This window comes from Salvelinus namaycush, chromosome 11 (genome assembly GCF_016432855.1).
Source record: "Salvelinus namaycush isolate Seneca chromosome 11, SaNama_1.0, whole genome shotgun sequence".
Lineage (NCBI taxonomy): Eukaryota > Metazoa > Chordata > Actinopteri > Salmoniformes > Salmonidae > Salvelinus > Salvelinus namaycush.
Genome location: NC_052317.1, coordinates 3,044,724 through 3,063,134, shown reverse-complemented (window position 1 = coordinate 3,063,134; position 18,411 = coordinate 3,044,724). Strand labels below are relative to the sequence as shown.

At 44.4% G+C, this 18,411-nt stretch overlaps 1 protein-coding gene across 1 annotated transcript; it reads left to right on the top strand.

Annotated features, from left to right (window-relative positions):
• The first annotated feature begins 14,408 nt into the window (after positions 1-14,408).
• On the top strand, positions 14,409-15,269 carry rnf182 (ring finger protein 182). The gene has a single exon (XM_039004478.1). The coding sequence runs from the start codon at positions 14,409-14,411 to the stop codon at positions 15,267-15,269; it is 861 nt and encodes a 286-aa protein (XP_038860406.1).
• Positions 15,270-18,411: the final 3,142 nt, after the last annotated feature.

Here is an 18,411-nt window from a genome sequence, read left to right as displayed (position 1 = left end):
CTGAAACACAGGCTTCTAGCGAGGGCAATTTTGGGGGTTCACCATGTTTCATTGAAATGTACAGCTGTGTGTCATCCGCATAGCAGTGAAAGTTAACATTATGTTTTCGAATGACATCCCCAAGAGGTAAAATATATAGTGAAAACAATAGTGGTCCTAAAACGGAACCTTGAGGAACACCGAAATGTACAGTTGATTTGTCAGAGGACAAACCATTCACAGAGACAAACTGATATCTTTCCGACAGATAAGATCTAAACCAGGACAGAACTTGTCCGTGTAGACCAATTTGGGTTTCCAATCTCTCCAAAAGAATATGGTGATCTATGGTATCAAAGGCAGCACTAAGGTCTAGTAGCACGAGGACAGATGCAGAGCCTCGGTCTGACGCCATTAAAAGGTCATTTACCACCTTCACAAGTGCAGTCTCAGTGCTATGATGGGGTCTAAAACCAGACTGCAGCATTTCGTATACATTGTTGGTCTTCAGGAAGGCAGTGAGTTGCTGCGCAACAGCTTTTTCAAGAGAGGCTTTATTACTGCCACTTTTAGTGAGTTTGGTACACATCCGGTGGATAGAGAGCCGTTTATTATGTTCAACATAGGAGGGCCAAGCACATGAAGCAGCTCTTTAAGTAGTTTAGTTGGAATAGGGTCCAGTATGCAGCTTGAAGGTTTAGAGGCCATGATTATTTTCATCATTGTGTCAAGAGATATAGTACTAAAACACTTAAGTGTCTCTCTTGATCCTAGGTCCTGGCAGAGTTGTGCAGACTCAGGACAGCTGAGCTTTGGAGGAATACGCAGATTTAAAGAGGAGTCCGTAATTTGCTTTCTAATGATCATGATCTTTTCCTCAAATTATTAAACTCACTAACTGCACCTGCTTCCTGACTCACTGCATTGATGTTACAGAATACTACCTCAACAAATGGAAGCAGCAGTTCATTAGGACATCTCCCAGATGGTCAGCAAACAGGGACACCTACTTCGCCAACACCACGACCAGCTGGCACAACTGGGGATGGCTATGGATGAAAGCCTCCGTGTCCTTCAACGTCTCGACATTCCCAGAGGGGCGTCCCCTCCAACAAGTGGAGGATTCTCTACCGCAAGTCGAGTCTGCACTCCAGCCCATCCCCCAATAGTCCGCCCAGGTCAGCGATGAACGTTTTTCCCTCCCGGACAAATATGACGGGTCTCCATCCAATTTATCAGGCGCTATCGAATAAGGTCAGTGGGAAAAAGTTGTGATGGACTACTTTCTAGAGGACAACCATGACATGCTGACTCTCTCTGACTCTGTAAATGAATCAGACTATGAGGAAATCCCTGATTTAGGTCAAAACATTTTAATTGAAGAAGACATTGTAGAGTCTTCTGATGACAGTGATGGGGAAGAAACGGTGATCAACAGTGTTGCTGTCACGGAAGAAGTTGACTAAGTTTTGAAATCAGTGGAATGTCTGGTAGAATTAGAGTATGATAAGGAGATGAATAGAATTCTGGCGTTTGATTGTAAATGCATATGGAGTCGAAAAGAGAACACAGAAGGTTGTTGCATAGAACACATGTCTCCGGATTGCATCTTCAAACTAAGGGCAACCATGGCATCCATGACAGAGAGGGAGAAAGATGTGATGATTCTCATGGTATTGCACACGGTCAGTGTGAACCAGTGACTTGACACAACAGGCAAAGCAACGGAAACAACACAGGACGTCTTATTTAATGAAAGGGGTTGCAGTCTGCCGTGAAGCTTTCATCTTTGTATACAGTTTCAGTTATTATACGTTTTGAATTTTGTCCGAAAGTTGTTTTCATTGCGAGTTAAAGCTTGCTGTTAGCTAGCCAGCTGACGTTCGATGGCTGGCTTGCTTGCTAACATTGAACCTATTTGGTTAACTTGAGCTAGCTATGACAATCGGTATATGTTGCTAGTAGTCTATGGATTGGAATTATAGTTCATTAGCTAGCCAGCTAACGTTAACGTTACATGTCTAAACAAAAGACCCCAGGTTAAAGCTTGCTGTTAGCTAGCTACCGTTAGCTGAGGCTAGATTGCTGGCTTGCTAGCTAACACTAATTTACGTGTATGAACAGTGTGTAATGTTAGTGATGTTTTCTCGGAATGCCATTTCGCCTTGCTAGTTATAGCCTAATGTTGTCTAGCTAACTAGCTAACATTGAACCTATTTGGTTAACTTTAGCCAGCTATGACAATCGCTTTGTATTGCTAGTAATTTATGGATTGGGATTATAATTCATTGTTTAGCTGGCTAGCTAGCTAGCTACATGTCTAAACAAAAGACCCCAAGTTAAAGCTTGCTGTTAGCTAGCTAATGTTAGCTGACATTAGATGGCTTGCTAGCTAGCTAACATTACGTGTATGAACTGTGTGTAGTGATGTTATCTCAGAATGCCATTTCACATCTATTGTATAATACTGCTAAAATATGTGTATCTGGAATTTGTCTTTCAGCATCAGTGCCAAACGTCCTGCACGGTGTTGGGCTGTAAGCACAACCCCCACCTGTGGACGTCGGGCCCTCATACCACCCTCATGGAGTCTGTTTCTGACCGTTTGAGCAGACACATGCACATTTGTGGCCTGCTGGAGGTCATTTTGCAGGGCTCTGGCAGTGCTCCTCCTTGCACAAAGGCGGAGGTAGCGGTCCTGCTGCTGGGTTGTTGCCCTCCTACGGCCTCCTCCACGTCTCCTGATGTACTGGCCTGTCTCCTGGTAGCGCCTCCATGCTCTGGACACTATGCTGACAGACACCGCAAACCTTCTTGCCACAGCTCGCATTGATGTGCCATCCTGGATGAGCTGCACTACCTGAGCCACTTGTGTGGGTTGTAGACTCCGTCTCATGCTACCACTAGATTGAAAGCACCGCCAGCATTCAAAAGTGACCAAAACATCAGCCAGGAAGCATAGGAACTGAGAAGTGGTCTGTGGTCACCACCTGCAGAACCACTCCTTTATTGGGGGTGTCTTGCTAATTGCCTATAATTTCCACCTTTTGTCTATTCCATTTGCACAACAGCATGTGAAATTTATTGTCAATCAGTGTTGCTTCCTAAGTGGACAGTTTGATTTCACAGAAGTGTGATTGACTTGGAGTTACATTGTGTTGTTTAAGTGTTCCTTTTATTTTTTTGAGCAGTGTATATATATGTATATAACTTAGCAAAAAAATAAATGTCCTTTCACTGTCAACTGCATTTATTTTAAGCAAACTGAACATGGGTAAATATTTATATGAACATAACAAGATTTAACAACTGAGACATAACTTGAACAAGTTCCACAGACATGTGACTAACAGAAATGGAAGAATGTGTCCCTGAACAAATGGGGGGTCAAAATCAAAAGTAACAGTCATTATCACTTCTATGCTCGCTTCGAGGCAAGCAACACTGAGGCATGCATGAGAGCATCAGCTGTTCCGGACGACTGTGTGATCACGCTCTCTGTAGCCGACGTGAGTAAGACCTTTAAACAGGCAACATACACAAGGCTGTTGGGCCAGACGGATTACCAGGACGTGACAAAAGGAACACTTATGTGAGAATGCTATTCATTGACTACAGCTCAGCGTTCAACACCATAGTACCATCAAAGCTCATCAATAAGCTAAGGGTTCTGGGACTAAACACCTCCCTCTGCAACTGGATCCTGGACTTCCTGATGGGCCGCCCCCAGGTGGTGAGGGTAGGTAGCAACACATCTGCCACGCTGATCCTCAACACTGGAGCTCCCCAGGGGTGCGTGCTCAGTCCCCTCCTGTACTCCCTGTTCACCCACGACTGCATGGCCAGGCACGAGTCCAACACCATCATTAAGCTTGCAGACGACACAACAGTGGTAGTAGGCCTGATCACGACAATAACGAGACAGCCTATAGGGAGGAAGTCAGTGACCTGGCCGGGTGGTGCCAGAATAACAACCTATCCCTCAACGTAGCCAAGACTAAGGAGATGATTGTGGACTACAGGAAAAGGAGGACCGAGCACGCCCCCATTCTCATTGACGGGGCTGTAGTGGAACAGGTTGAGAGCTTCAAGTTCCTTGGTGTCCACATCAACAACAAACTAGAATGGTCCAAACACACCAAGACAGTCGTGAAGAGGGCACGACAAAGCCTATTCCCACTCAGGAAACTAAAAAGATTTGGCATGGGTCCTGAGATCCTCAAAAGGTTCTACAGCTGCAACATCGAGAGCATCCTGACTGGTTGCATCACTGCCTGGTACGGCAATTGCTCAGCCTCTGACCATAAGGCACTCCAGAGGGTAGTGCGTACGGCCCACTACATCACTGGGGCAAAGCTTCCTGCCATCCAGGACCTCTACACCATGCGGTGTCAGAGGAAGGCCCTAAAAATTGTCAAAGACCCCAGCCACCCCAGTCATAGACTGTTCTCTCTACTACCGCATGGCAAGCGGTACCGGAGTTCCAAGTTTAGGACCAAAAGGCTTCTCGACAGTTTTTACCCCCAAGCCATAAGACTCCTGAACAGGTAATCAAATGGCTACCCAGACTATTTGCATTGTGTGCCCCCCAAATCCCTCCCCCCCCAACCCCTCTTTTAAGCTTCTGCTACTCTCTGTTCATCATATATGCATAGTCACTTTAACCATATCTACATGTACATACTACCTCAATCAGCCTGACTTACCGGTGTCTGTATGTAGCCTCGCTACTTTTATAGCCTCGCTACTGTATATAGCCTGTCTTTTTACTGTTGTTCTATTTCTTTACCTACCTATTGTTCACCTAATACCTTTGTTGCACTATTGGTTAGAGCCTGTAAGTAAGCATTTCACTGTTGTATTCGGCGCACGTGACAAATAAACTTTGATTTGACTTGGAAAAAGGAATCCTTTGTAGTAGTAATCCTTCCGGGTAACTTTGTCCAAAATTAGGTTGTAGGCTTTGCAATACATTATACACAATAAACACAAAGTCACAAGATTCCCGTTTGATTTAAATCGGTACTGATGCCGGTAAATTAAAGGCTCTCTTGGTCTTGCGAGGTAGACCTGGAGAACTAGGAGTTAGAATAATAGTAATTTAATAGGATCTCTACGGGTAGATCCCTGTGTCTCAGTTCTGATGGTAATATCTAATACGCTATTTGAAAAGAGTATGTTTTGATAAGAAGAGATTATTCACAATTCATTATTGATGAAATGAAAGATTAAGTACACGAAAAGAGACCACTAGTCAAACTGTGGTGGGTAATTTAATATTTTACTTGGACAGTGCGAAGACTTACCACAGGGTGACACTGAAGTTGCACTATATGGCTTTTTCACTACAGTATTGAAGCCCCAATCCTTGTATTTTGTTCAATTCTAAATCAGACCTTAGCCCCTACTCCACAGCACTTCTTGTAGATTGAAAATTATTTGATAGGAAGAAGCAATATTGTATTAGCTCCACATTTCCCAGACATATTGCTTATACCTATCCAATTTTTTAAAAATCTAACATTACACAAGGCACGCGCTGGTAGGGTCTAAGTAGGGACTATGGGTAGATTTGTTGTTAAACGACTTTTGTTCTTAACAGTGTTGTGAGTCCTAAGCAAACAGACCTATTTTAAGCAATTGATGTACATCATTAAAACCTGCTTAAATTTGACAATGTTTATGTACACCTGTCGCCGGTTGCAAGAAGGCGAGTAGGAAAGCTGCCGTTACCGTCAATATTACTCGCCAACGTGCAATCATTGGACAATAAACTAGACGAGGTACGATCACGAATATCCTACCTACGGGACATCAAAAACTATAATATCCTATGTTTCACGGAATCGTGGCTGAATGACGACATGGATATTCAGCTAGCGGGATACACGCTGCACCGGCAGGATAGAAAAGCACAATCTGGTAAGACGAGGGGGGGCGGTCTGTGCATATTTGTAAACAACAGCTGGTGCACGAAATCTAAGGAAGTCTCTAGATTTTGCTCGCCTGAAGCAGAGTATATTGTGATAAATTGCAGGCCACACTACTTGCCTAGAGAGTTCTCAGCTATACTTTTTGTGGCTGTTTATTTACCACCACAATCAGATGCGGGCACTAAGACCGCACTCAGTCAGCTGTATAAGGAAATAAGAAAACAGGAAACCACTCACCCAGAGGCGGCGCTCCGAGTGGCCGGAGACTTTAATGCAGGGAAACTTAAATCAGTTCTACCAAATCTCTATCAACATGTTAAATGTGCAACCAGAGGGAAAAAAATTCTAGATCACCTGTACTCCACACACAGAGACGCGTACAAAGCTCTCCCTCGCCCTCCATTTGGTAAATCCGACCATAATTCTATCCTCCTGATTCCTGCTTACAAGCAAAAATTAAAGCAGGAAGCACCAGTGACTCGGTCTATAAAAAAATGGTCAGATGAAGCAGATGCTAAACTACAGGAATGTTTTGCTATCACAGACTGGAACACGTTCTGGGATTCTTCTGATGACATTGAGGAATACATCACATCAGTCACTGGCTTTATCAATAAGTGCATTGAGGACGTCGTCCCCACAGTGACTGTACATACATACCCCAACCAGAAGCCATGGATTACAGGTAACATTCGTACTGGGCTAAGGGTAGAGCTGCCGCTTTCAAGGTGCGGGACTCTAACCCGGAAGCTTACAAGAAATCCCGCTATGCCCTGCAACGAACCATCAAACAGGCAAAGCGTCAATACAGGGCTAAGATTGAATCATACTACACCGGCTCCGACGCTCGTCGGATGTGGCAGGGCTTGCAAACTATTACAGACTACAAAGGGAAGCACAGCCGCAAGCTGCCCAGTGACACGAGCCTACCAGACGAGCTAAATCACTTATATGCTCGCTTCGAGGAAAGCAACACTGAGGCATGCATGAGAGCATCAGCTGTTCCGGACGACTGTGTAATCACGCTCTCCGTAGCCGATGTGAGTAAGACGTTTAAACAGGTCAACATAAACAAGGCTGCTGGGCCAGACGGATTACCAGAACGTGTGCTCCGGGCATGTGGTGACCAACTGGCAGGTGTCTTCACTGACATTTTCAACATGTCCCTGATTGAGTCTGTAATACCAACATGCTTCAAGCAGACCACCATAGTCCCTGTGCCCAAGAACACAAAGGCAACCTGCCTAAATGACTACAGACCCGTAGCACTCACGTCCGTAGCCATGAAGTGCTTTGAAAGGCTGGTAATGGCTCACATCAACAACATTAGCCCAGAAACCCTAGACCCACTCCAATTTGCATACCGCCCAAACAGATCGACAGATGATGCAATCTCTATTGCACTTCACACTGCCCTTTCCCACCTGGACAAAAGGAACACCTATGTGAGAATGCTATTCATTGACTACAGCTCAGCGTTCAACACCATAGTACCATCAAAGCTCATCACTAAGCTAAGGAACCTGGGACTAAACACCTCCCTCTGCAACTGGATCCTGGACTTCCTGACGGGTAGCCCCCAGGTGGTGAGGGTAGGTAGCAACCCATCTGCCACACTGACCCTCAACACTGGAGCTCCCCAGAGGTGTGTGCTCAGTCCCCTCCTGTACTCCCTGTTCACCCACGACTGCATGGCAAGGCACGAGTCCAACACCATCATTAAGTTTGCAGACGAAACAACAGTGGTAGGCCTGATCACCTACAACGACGAGACCACCTATAGGGAGGAAGTCAGAGACCTGGCCGGGTGGTGCCAGAATAACAACCTATCCCTCAACGTAACCAAGACTAAGGAGATGATTGTGGACTACAGGAAAAGGAGCACCGAGCACGTCCCCATTCTCATTGACGGGGCTGTAGTGGAGCAGGTTGAGAGATTCAAATTCCTTGGTGTCCACATCAACAACAAACTAGAATGGTCCAAACGCACCAAGACAGTCATGAAGAGCACACGACAAAGCCTATTCCCCCTCAGGAAACTAAAAAGATTTGGCATGGGTCCTGAGATCCTCAAAAGGTTCTACAGCTGCAACATCGAGAGCATCCTGACCGGTTGCATCACTGCCTGGTACGGCAATTGCTCGGCCTCTGACCATAAGGCACTTCAGAGGGTAGTGCTTACGGCCCAGTACATCACTGGGGCAAAGCTACCTGCCATCCAGGACCTCTACACCAGGCGGTGTCAGAGGAAGGCCCTAAAAATTGTCAAAGACCCCAGCCACCCCAGTCATAGACCGTTCTCTCTAATACTGCATGGCAAGCGGTACCAGAGTGCCAAGTCTAGGACAAAAAGGCTTCTCAACAGTTTTTACCCCCAAGCCATAAGACTTCTGAACAGGTAACCAATGGTTACCCGGACTATTTACATTGTGTGTCCCCCCCCCCCCCAAACCCCTCTTTTACGCTGCTGCTACTCTCTGTTTATCTTATATGCATAGTCACTTTAACCATACATCCATGTACATACTACCTCATTTGGCCCGACCAACCAGTGCTCCCGCACATTGGCTAACTGGGCTATCTGCATTGTGTCCCACCACCCGCCAACCCCTCCTTTCATGCTACTGCTACTCTCTGTTCATCATATATGCATAGTCACTTTAACCATACCTACATGTACATACTACCTCAATAAGCCTGACTAACCGGTGTCTGTATATAGCCTTGCTACTCTTATTTTCTAATGTATTTTTACTGTTGTTTTATTTCTTTACTTACACACACACACACACACACACACACACACACACACACACACACACACACACACACACACACACACACACACACACACACACACACACACACACACACACACACACACACACACACACACATACCTTTTTTCGCACTATTGGTTAGAGCCTGTAAGTAAGCATTTCACTGTAAGTTCTACTACACTTGTTGTATTCGGCGCACGTGACAAATAAACTTTGATTTGATTTGGAATACATTAGAAATCATGCCACTGACTGTGTGTGTGTGTGTGTGTGTGTGTGTGTGTGTGTGTGTGTGTGTGTGTGTGTGTGTGTGTGGGTGTGTGTGTGTGTGTGTGTGTGTGTGTGTGTGTGTGTGTGCAGAGATAGGCAGTATTTAATGTATTTGAAAGTCTTTTAGAAGATCATCTGTTATTTGTGACAAAATACTCCAGAGAATGATGTTTTTTTATTTTCTAAATAGTTTTCTATCATTTCGGCCTCTGACCATAAGGCACTTCAGAGGGTAGTGCTTACGGCCCAGTACATCACTGGGGCAAAGCTACCTGCCATCCAGGACCTCTACACCAGGCGGTGTCAGAGGAAGGCCCTAAAAATTGTGTGTGTGTGTGTGTGTGTGTGTGTGTGTGTGTGTGTGTGTGTGTGTGTGTGTGTGTGTGTGTGTGTGTGTGTGTGTGTGTGTGTGTGTGCGCGCGCGCGTGCGTGCGTGCGTGCGTGCGTGCGTGCGTGCGTGCGTGTGTGTGCAGAGATAGGCAGTATTTAATGTATTTGAAAGTCTTTTAGAAGATCATCTGTTATTTGTGACAAAATACTCCAGAGAATGATGTTTTTTTATTTTCTAAATAGTTTTCTATCATTTCTTAAAGCGGTTCAAGATTTTGTGGCCCCATATCACCCCAAATTTGCTGCATTGGTATTAGAAGTGTTATGCCACTATTTTGCGTTGGTGGATGAGTGAAAGAGCTTGAAAGAAGGTAGAAGTACAAGGGTGTACTTCTAGAGTGAGGATAATGCAGTGAATTTGGTCCAAAAGGGAGGGGTGAACTCGGAAAGTGATTCCTGTTTCTCAACTTATTACAAACACGATTGCACCTCTCCATCTGCACCTCTGGTTATGTCCCGCTCATGGTAATGTACAGTATCTAATTTCCGACACCATTGCAGCAAATATTGAGTAATAGGTGGCCACAGAGACTAACACTGTGAACGGTGCCAATTGTCTGGGGCTGGGCTATTGGTACTGTTCACAGCGTGTTAACCAAGTGTCACAGGTTGTTTTACAACAGTTTTCAGCTGTGCTAACATAATTGCGAAAGGGTTTTCTAATGATCAATTAGCCTTTTAAAATTATAAACTTGGATTAGCTAACACAACGTGCCATTGGAACACAGGAGTGATGGTTGCTGACAATGGGCCTCTGTACCACTATGTAGATAGTCCATACAAAATCAGCCGTTTCCAGCTACAATAGTCATTTACAACATTAACAATGTCTACACTGTATTTCTGATCAATTTGATGTTATTTTAATGGACAAAAAATTTGCTTTTCTTTCAAAAACAAGGACATTTCTAAGTGGCCCCAAACTTTTGAATGGTAATGTGTATATATGTGTATATATGTGTAAATATATACAGTTGAAGTTGGAAGTTTACATACACCTTAGCCAAATACATTTAAACTCAGTTTTTCCCAATTCCTGACATTTGATCCAAGTAAAAATTCCCTGATTTAGGTCAGTTAGGATCACCAGTTTATTTTAAGAATGTGAAATGTCAGAATGATAGTACAGAGAATGATTTATTTCAGCTTTTATTTCTTTCATCACATTCCCAGTGGGTCAGAAGTTTACGTACACTCAATTAGTATTTGGTAGCATTTCCTTTAAATAGTTTAACTTGGGTCAAATGTTTCGGGTAGCCTTCCCCAACCTTCCCACAATAAGTTGGGTTACTTTTAATTACATTTTTTACTTTAGTTTATTTATTAAATATTTTCTTAACTCTATTTCTTGAACTGCATTGTTGGTTAAGGGCTTGTAAGTAAGCATTTCACGGTAAGGTCTAACTACACCTGTTGTATTCGGCACATATGACAAATACAATTTGATTTGATTTGTATTTTTTACATTTTATTTCACCTTTTTTTTGACAGGTAGCAAATGCTGAGACAAAGGTCTCTTTTCCAGATGAGCCCTGTATGGCACCACAATACAACATCAAAATACAACAAACACATTCAACTACACATTCATATACACATTAAAATACACATTATTGTGCACAACAAGACACAAAAAGCAAAACACAATCATAAAAACAGACAATTCTCCAGTAAAAAGGTCCCCTAACAACCGTCTGAAATCGCTTAGAGGCACCACTTCCTCCAATGTTAAAGTGTATTGTAGATCATTCCACTGTTAATTAAAGGTGCAAGCACATTACAGGCTGTTTTATGGATTTGATAACTTTTCATTTAAAATCTTAACAGTGTAGTCAGTATTCTGCCACGCCCATTATCTGAAATCAGCTCTGCCTGCCCTGGGACGTCTTCCTGCCTGCCCCGGGACGTCTTCCTGCCCCGAACCTCTCCGCCATGCCCGCGAAGTACCAGGACCTCCGGGAGGGGTTCAGTAAGGCCCAGGCCACTTCACTTCCACAACACCGACCGGTACCCAAGGAGGTTAAGCCGGATGCGCTGGCACGTCGCTATAGCCCCGCGGCTACACCCCCGGAAGCCGAGACCTTTCCCCCCTGCTCCAAAATCAATAGCCCTTCTCCTGTTTGTCCTCTGTTGCCCCATACCCTCTGTATACTTCCTACCTTTTCATGTGTCTAGATCTAAACCCATGTCTCACAGCCCTTTGTCTCCTGTTTCCTCCCTGGTTGACTGGGAGGGTTATGGCCCACAGGAGAGGTGCTGGGTCTCCGCTAGGGACATCCTGGACCTAGGCCTCATCTCTGAATTCTGATGCCGGCACCCCACTCAACGGGGTATGCGTCCAGGAAGGACGCCAGGTGGCGTCCCTAGAGGTGGGGGAACTGTCACACGCCGATCTGTTTCACCTGTCCTTGTGCTTGTCCCCACCCCCCTCCAGGTGTCGCCCATCTTCCCCATTATCCCCTGGGTACTTCTACCTGTGTTCTCTGTTTGTCTGTTGCCAGTTCGTCTTGTTTGTTCAAGTCAACCAGCGTTTTGTCTCAGCTCCTGCTTTTCCCCAGTCTCTCTTTTTCTCGTCCTCTTGGTTTTAACCCTTGTCTGTCCTGACCCTGAGCCTGCCTGCCGTCCTGTGCCTTTGCCCCTACTCTGAATTACCGACCTCTGCCTGACCTGACCTGACTCTGGGTCTGCCTGCTGTCCTGTACCTTGGCCCCACTACTCTGGATTATCGACCCCTGCCTGCCTTGACCTGTCGTTTGCCTGCCCCTGTTGTTGCAATACACATTGTTACTTCAACAGTCTGCACTTGGGTCTTACCTGAAACCTGATATTTATAAATATTGAAAAGAACATGTCCGAGTATCGACCCCTGCAGAACACCTTTATGTACTTCAAGAAATGCGGACTTAACCCCATCAATCACTATGGCCTGAGTTCTGTCACTAAGATAACCATGAACAGGCATCAGAGCTCGCGCCTATCGAGGACAACTTATTATTATTTTTTTAGGTATTTATTTATTTCACCTTTATTTAACCAGGTAGGCCAGTTGAGAACAAGTTCTTATTTACAACTGCGACCTGGCCAAGATAAAGCAAAGCAGTGCGACAAAAACAGCAACACAGAGTTACACATGGGATAAACAAACGTACAGGAGGTAAGGCAATAAATAGGCCATAGTGGCGAAGTAATTACAATTTAGCAATTGACGCTGGAGTGATAGATGTGCAGATGAGGATGCACAAGTAGAAATACTGGTGTGCAAAAGAGCAGAAAAAAACTAAAAAACAAATATGGGGATGAGGTAGGTAGTTGGTTGGATGGGCTATTTACAGACGGGCTGTGTGCAGCTGGAGCGATCCGTAAGCTGCTCTGACAGCTGATGCTTGAAGTTAGTGAGGGAGATATAAGTCTCCAACTTCAGTGATTTTTGCAATTCGTTCCAGTCATTGGCAGCAGAGAACTGGAAGGAAAGGCGGCCAAGAGGTGTTGGCTTTGGGGATGACCAGTGAGACATACCTGCTGGAGCGTGAGCTACGGGTGACATAGCAACACCCAATACAATAGCATGATCAACAGTATCAAAAGCTTTTGACAGGTACACAAACCTAAAGCATTGACAAGATCATTAACAACTAAAGTGGTTGCTGTAATAGTATTATTCCCAGGTCTAAACCCTGATGGGTTTACATTCAAAATGCATTTCTCAGATAAAAAAGTTGTACATTTACCAAGGATTCAAAAATCTGAGATAGACAAAAAAAACTTGAAAGGGGGCAATACTTACTAGATCCCTACTATCCCTGCCCTTATGGAGTGGCAGCACAAGAGCTGATTTCCATACTTTTGGAATATTTCCTGATAACAATGTTAGATAAAAAATGTGGGTTATTGAGCCAACAATGCTAGGTGCTGCACACTTAAGCATACTGGGATCCAATTGGTCGGCCCCTGTGGATTTCTTGTTGTCTACTGCTAGAAAAGCATCCAGGACTTATTTTTCTGTAAATAACCTAAAAGAAAATCTTTGACTATCTTTTCTCTTATCATTCAGCAAGTTTCCCCTTTCAGCATCCAGACCAACATCATTGTGATTAGGCTTAGAAGTTCTTTCAAAGAGAGCACAAGAGCACAGTCTACTGCCAAATCACTATCCCCAACAATGACATGCTCCATTTTCCCTCCCAATCACAGAAGTCTTTACTGGCCCATAAATCTTCACCTCCTCCATGTTATCTTCACTTCAAGAATAATGATCATCAACATTGAGTTGATCAGTACATCCTGTCATCTCCTTCAGACCAAAAACTCTTTGGAATATTCTTCATGACACACACACACACACACACACACACACACACACACACACACACACACACACACACACACACACACACACACACACACACACACACACACACACACACACACACACACACACACACACACACACACACATACACACACAGACACACACACACACCATTAACAGACAGAGTACCAGAAAACGAAAGGGAACCCACCACTAATTGGACAGAATTTAAACTGGCAACAAAAGGCTGGGCTCGAAAATTCCAGTCCTGGTTTGTACAGGCCCTGCTTTGTTGTTCATTGCCCCTGTTTTTTCTGTTCTAATGCTGTGTTAACACAAATCTATTTTTTTTCCCAATGATGGCCTCTCCCCTCCATCTCTCTCTCGCTCTCTTTCTCTCTCTGTGGTGCATGAAAGGCTTTTGGCCCTGCATGACGCGTAGTTAGGCCTACCCCAAACTGCGCCGAGGCGCGTACCCCGGAGGCTAGAACGCGCTAGGCTTCCCATACACACACCCACACCCACACACACCACAGGAGCTGCACAGACAACCAGGATGACCCTGAAACCTCCTTCGGAGCGGAGCGTTGCTACTGCTCGTCGCCAATAGAAGGCTGCTGCTGCCTCTCGCCATGTCTTCCAACGCTGAATTTCACCAAAAGCTTTGGACTGTCATCTTCCTCCGTTGATCCTGTGGGGAGCTGAGACAGACAGAGTTGAGAAAGAAAGAAAGAAAGAAAGAGGATGATGGGGAAGTTATGGAACATGGAGGAAGGGGGGATAGTGGAGGGCTTCAGCACGGAGGAGCTGGAGTGCATGATCTGCTACTGCCCGTATAGCCTGGGCAGCCGGCGCCCTAAGGTCCTCGAGTGCTGTCACCGCCTGTGTGCCAAGTGCCTGGCCAAGATCTTAGACCTAGGCGAGTCGCCACCCAATGCTGTGGTGTGCCCGTTTTGCCGGTTCGTCACTAGTTTCCCGGGCGAGGCGGTGGGCAACCTGCCAGATGACTGCAACTTGGTGGCAGCGCTGGCCCTCCAGACCCGGAACCAGAGGAACTTGCACTACCACAATGAGGGCCCCACCGAGCTACTGCTCAGCTCCAGGCACCTAAGCTCGCTCATGGGCAACCCTCCCAGCGGCTCCCCATCCTCCTCCACTACCACTACCACCACCACCACCCACACATACTCCTCCATCCGTGGTTCACCCAACTACATGGTCATCACCATCATGGAACCGCCTCCATCCCCTGAGGACCACCACCCCTACCAACTTCACTCCCACCCCCCTGGAGTGGCCACCATCCAGGGTAGGGATTACCACTCCTCCAGTCTGGACTCCATGGCCTCAATCAACCAGAGGTGGGCGGTGTGGAACTGCGCTGCCCGTGCGCTGGTGTGGGTGTTGGGGCTCCTCTACTTCAGCTCCTTGCCCATGGGGGTCTACCTGCTCATCATGCAGAAGACCACCCTGGGGGTCCTTCTGGTAAGCCTGGTCCCGGCAAGCCTCGTCATGATCATGGTCTACGGCTTCTGCCAGTGCCTCTGTCACGAGTTCTGGGACCTTATGCCTCATAGCAGCCAAAGAACGATCATCCGAGGAGGTTAAGAACGGGTTGCAGAAATGTTACATTTTTCCGAATGAGATCGTTACTACTGACAATGGAAATTGGCATCCTGGATACCATAGAATATTTCATTTTTTATTTTATTTTATTTTTTACTCAGACTCAAATGACTTGGCGGATTGTAAATGGGAAGAGAGCAGGTACAAGAGATGTACAGTTTAGATCAATGTTAAGTTTGGGCATTTTCAGTTCTAGTCATTAATTTAGATGATGTAATTTGTGTACTGTGTAAACAAAACGGTCCACCAAATATCCAACTATACTTAAATAAGAAGTCGCAGTAAGTATCGGGTATGCTTTCGCAACCAGAAAAAGTATGAAGCATTCTTTTTTCATTTTGAGGTATTAACAATAGAACTATCTGGCCATAATTGGAACAGTAGAAATGTATACATTTGTATTGAAAGCACTTAGAGGGAGGAACAACGGTCTAATGCTAAGCTTTGGCAAGTCAGTGTAAATAATAATTTGTTATAAAGGACGTGAATAATGTGGAGGACACCAAGAATATGAGTTAGTCATAATATAACCGCCACCATAAATGTATATACTATCATCATACTATCATCATCATTCTGGTGTATGTGACAATAAAACATCATAAAAACATTTTTTTATGATTTTTTTCCCTCAAATATAAAGTTAATTTGACTTATGCATATCACCTTCAGCATGTTTACGGGATAATCCACAATCCATACAGGAGAGTAAATGGATGCTTCTCATTCAGAATTGGGTGCAGAAATGCAAATGACAAATTAACCACGGCAGTCAAGGGTTGTGATCATTACAGCACGCAACAGATTTTCTTTGTAATTGAACACAACAGGTCTTTTTCATTAGGGCACACCAGGAGCAAAAATGCTTTGCAACGGGGACACAAAAATAAGTGTTTCTTATTGGACAAGTCCAGAAAGTTCCTCCTTGTTTCAGTCCGTTTTCTTTCAGTTGGGGCCTAATGAACACAGCCCAGGTGTTATGAATCACCCCTTTGTTTTAATAATCTCAATATCTTAATGAGATGTTTGCACATATCGAAGGACAAGTGCAAAATGGAGATGTGGATTAGCTACGTTATTAACACAACTAGTTTCACATAGATGTACTTTTTGGAATGATTTTGTAACAGGATAGACTATCTATACCCAGCAAGAGATGTTACTGATGTTGTTGCATTTTCTCAAATAGCATAACAAATGTAATGCTTTATACGCATTACATTGCCAGGCTTTCTTCTTTTGTAGTCCTAATGTACAGTTGGGGGAATTCAAAAGTTAACCTGTAGGGGAGTGGAGTAAATTGAGACATTACATTCAGCATAATTCCGTCAAGAGAAGAATAGTTCTCTTTCTAACAAAGATATCTACATATACTGAACAAAAATATGAACGCAACATGTAAAGTGTTGGTCCCATGTTTCATGAGCTGAAATAAAAGATTAACAGAAATCACAAAAAGCATATTTCTCTGTAATTTTGCGCACAATTTTGTTTAGCATTTCTCCTTTGAGCATTTCTCCGTTGCCAAGATAATCCATCCACCTAAAAGGTGTGGCATATCAAGAAGCTGATTAAACAGCGTGATCATTACACAGATGCATCTTGTGCTGGGGACATTAAAAGGCCACTCTAAAATGTGCCATTTTGTCACACAACACGTCTTAAGTTTTGAGGGATCGTACAATTGACATGCTGACTGCAGGGATGTCCACCTGAGCTGTTGCCAGAGAATTTTATGTTCATTTCTCTACCATAAGCTGCCTCCAACGTCGTTTTAGAGAATTTGGCAGTACATGCAACCAGACTCACAATCACAGACCACGTGTAACCACGCCAGCCCAGGACCTCCACATCCGGCTTCTTCATCCGGCTTCTTCAGCACCCCCGTCGGGGGCAGAGGGTGCTGAAATTGTTGCATGTTGCGTTCGTATTTTTGCTTAGTATATATTTCAGGATGTTGTGTATCTCTGGAAATAATCAGAATTAATTTCAACATTACAGTTTTGAAAACATAGCATCCAGAAAAGTGGTCTCTTAGCACTACCTACAAATTTCTGTACTGAATAAAATATTACCACTTCCTTTTTAAAAAACGTATATATATTTATTTCCCAAACACAATTTAACACAATAACAATTTTTTTTCTGAATCATCTTGATCATCTTGAAGAACGATCTGAAATTAATAATGGGCATATACTCTTACAATCTCCACCAGGCACAGCCAGAAGAGGACTGGCCACCCCTCAGAGCTAGGTTCCTCTCTAGGTTTCTTCCTTAGTTCCTGCCTTTCTAGGGAGTTTTTCCTAGCCACCGTGCTTCTACATCTGCATTGCTTGCTCTTTGGCGTTTTAGGCTGGGTTTCTGTATAAGCACTTTGTGACATCTGCTGATGTAAAAATGGCTTTATAAATAAATGATACATCTTTAAACCCAGATGTAACACATAACAAACACTTTGTACTTTGTTAAACATATTTAACATAGGCCAGGCCCTGTTGTTACCTTATATCCTGGCAATAATGCCTTGTATTACGGCCTGGCAAGAAAATACTCCAATTTGCTCAACATACCATTCGCTCAACCATTGGCTCAACTTACCCCAAGGCCAAAAAATTGACAATATTAGTCCACATAGCTACAAGGATCTTCAACGGTTTTGCGAAGTTGCTGGATAATGGCGGGAACTGGAACACGCTGTCTTAAACGTCGATCCAAAGCACCCCAAACATGATCAATGGATGACATGTCTGTTGAGTGTGCAGGCCATGGAAAAACGTTGACATGTTCAGCTTCCAGGAATTGTGTACAAATCCTTTTGATATGGGGCTATGCATTATCATGCTGAAACATGAGGTGATGGCGCCGGATGAAAAGCACGACAACGGGCCTCAGGATCTCGTCATGGTATCTCTGTTCATTCAAATTGCCATCAATAAAATGCAACTGTGTTTGTTGTCCGTAGTTTCTGCCTGCCCATACCATAACCCCACCATCACCATGGGGCACTCTGTTCACAACGTTGACAACAGCAGACCGCTCGCCCACCCGACGCCAAACACACTGTCTGCCATCTGCCAGGTACAGCTGAAACCAATTAATCAGTGAAGACAATTCTCTAAAA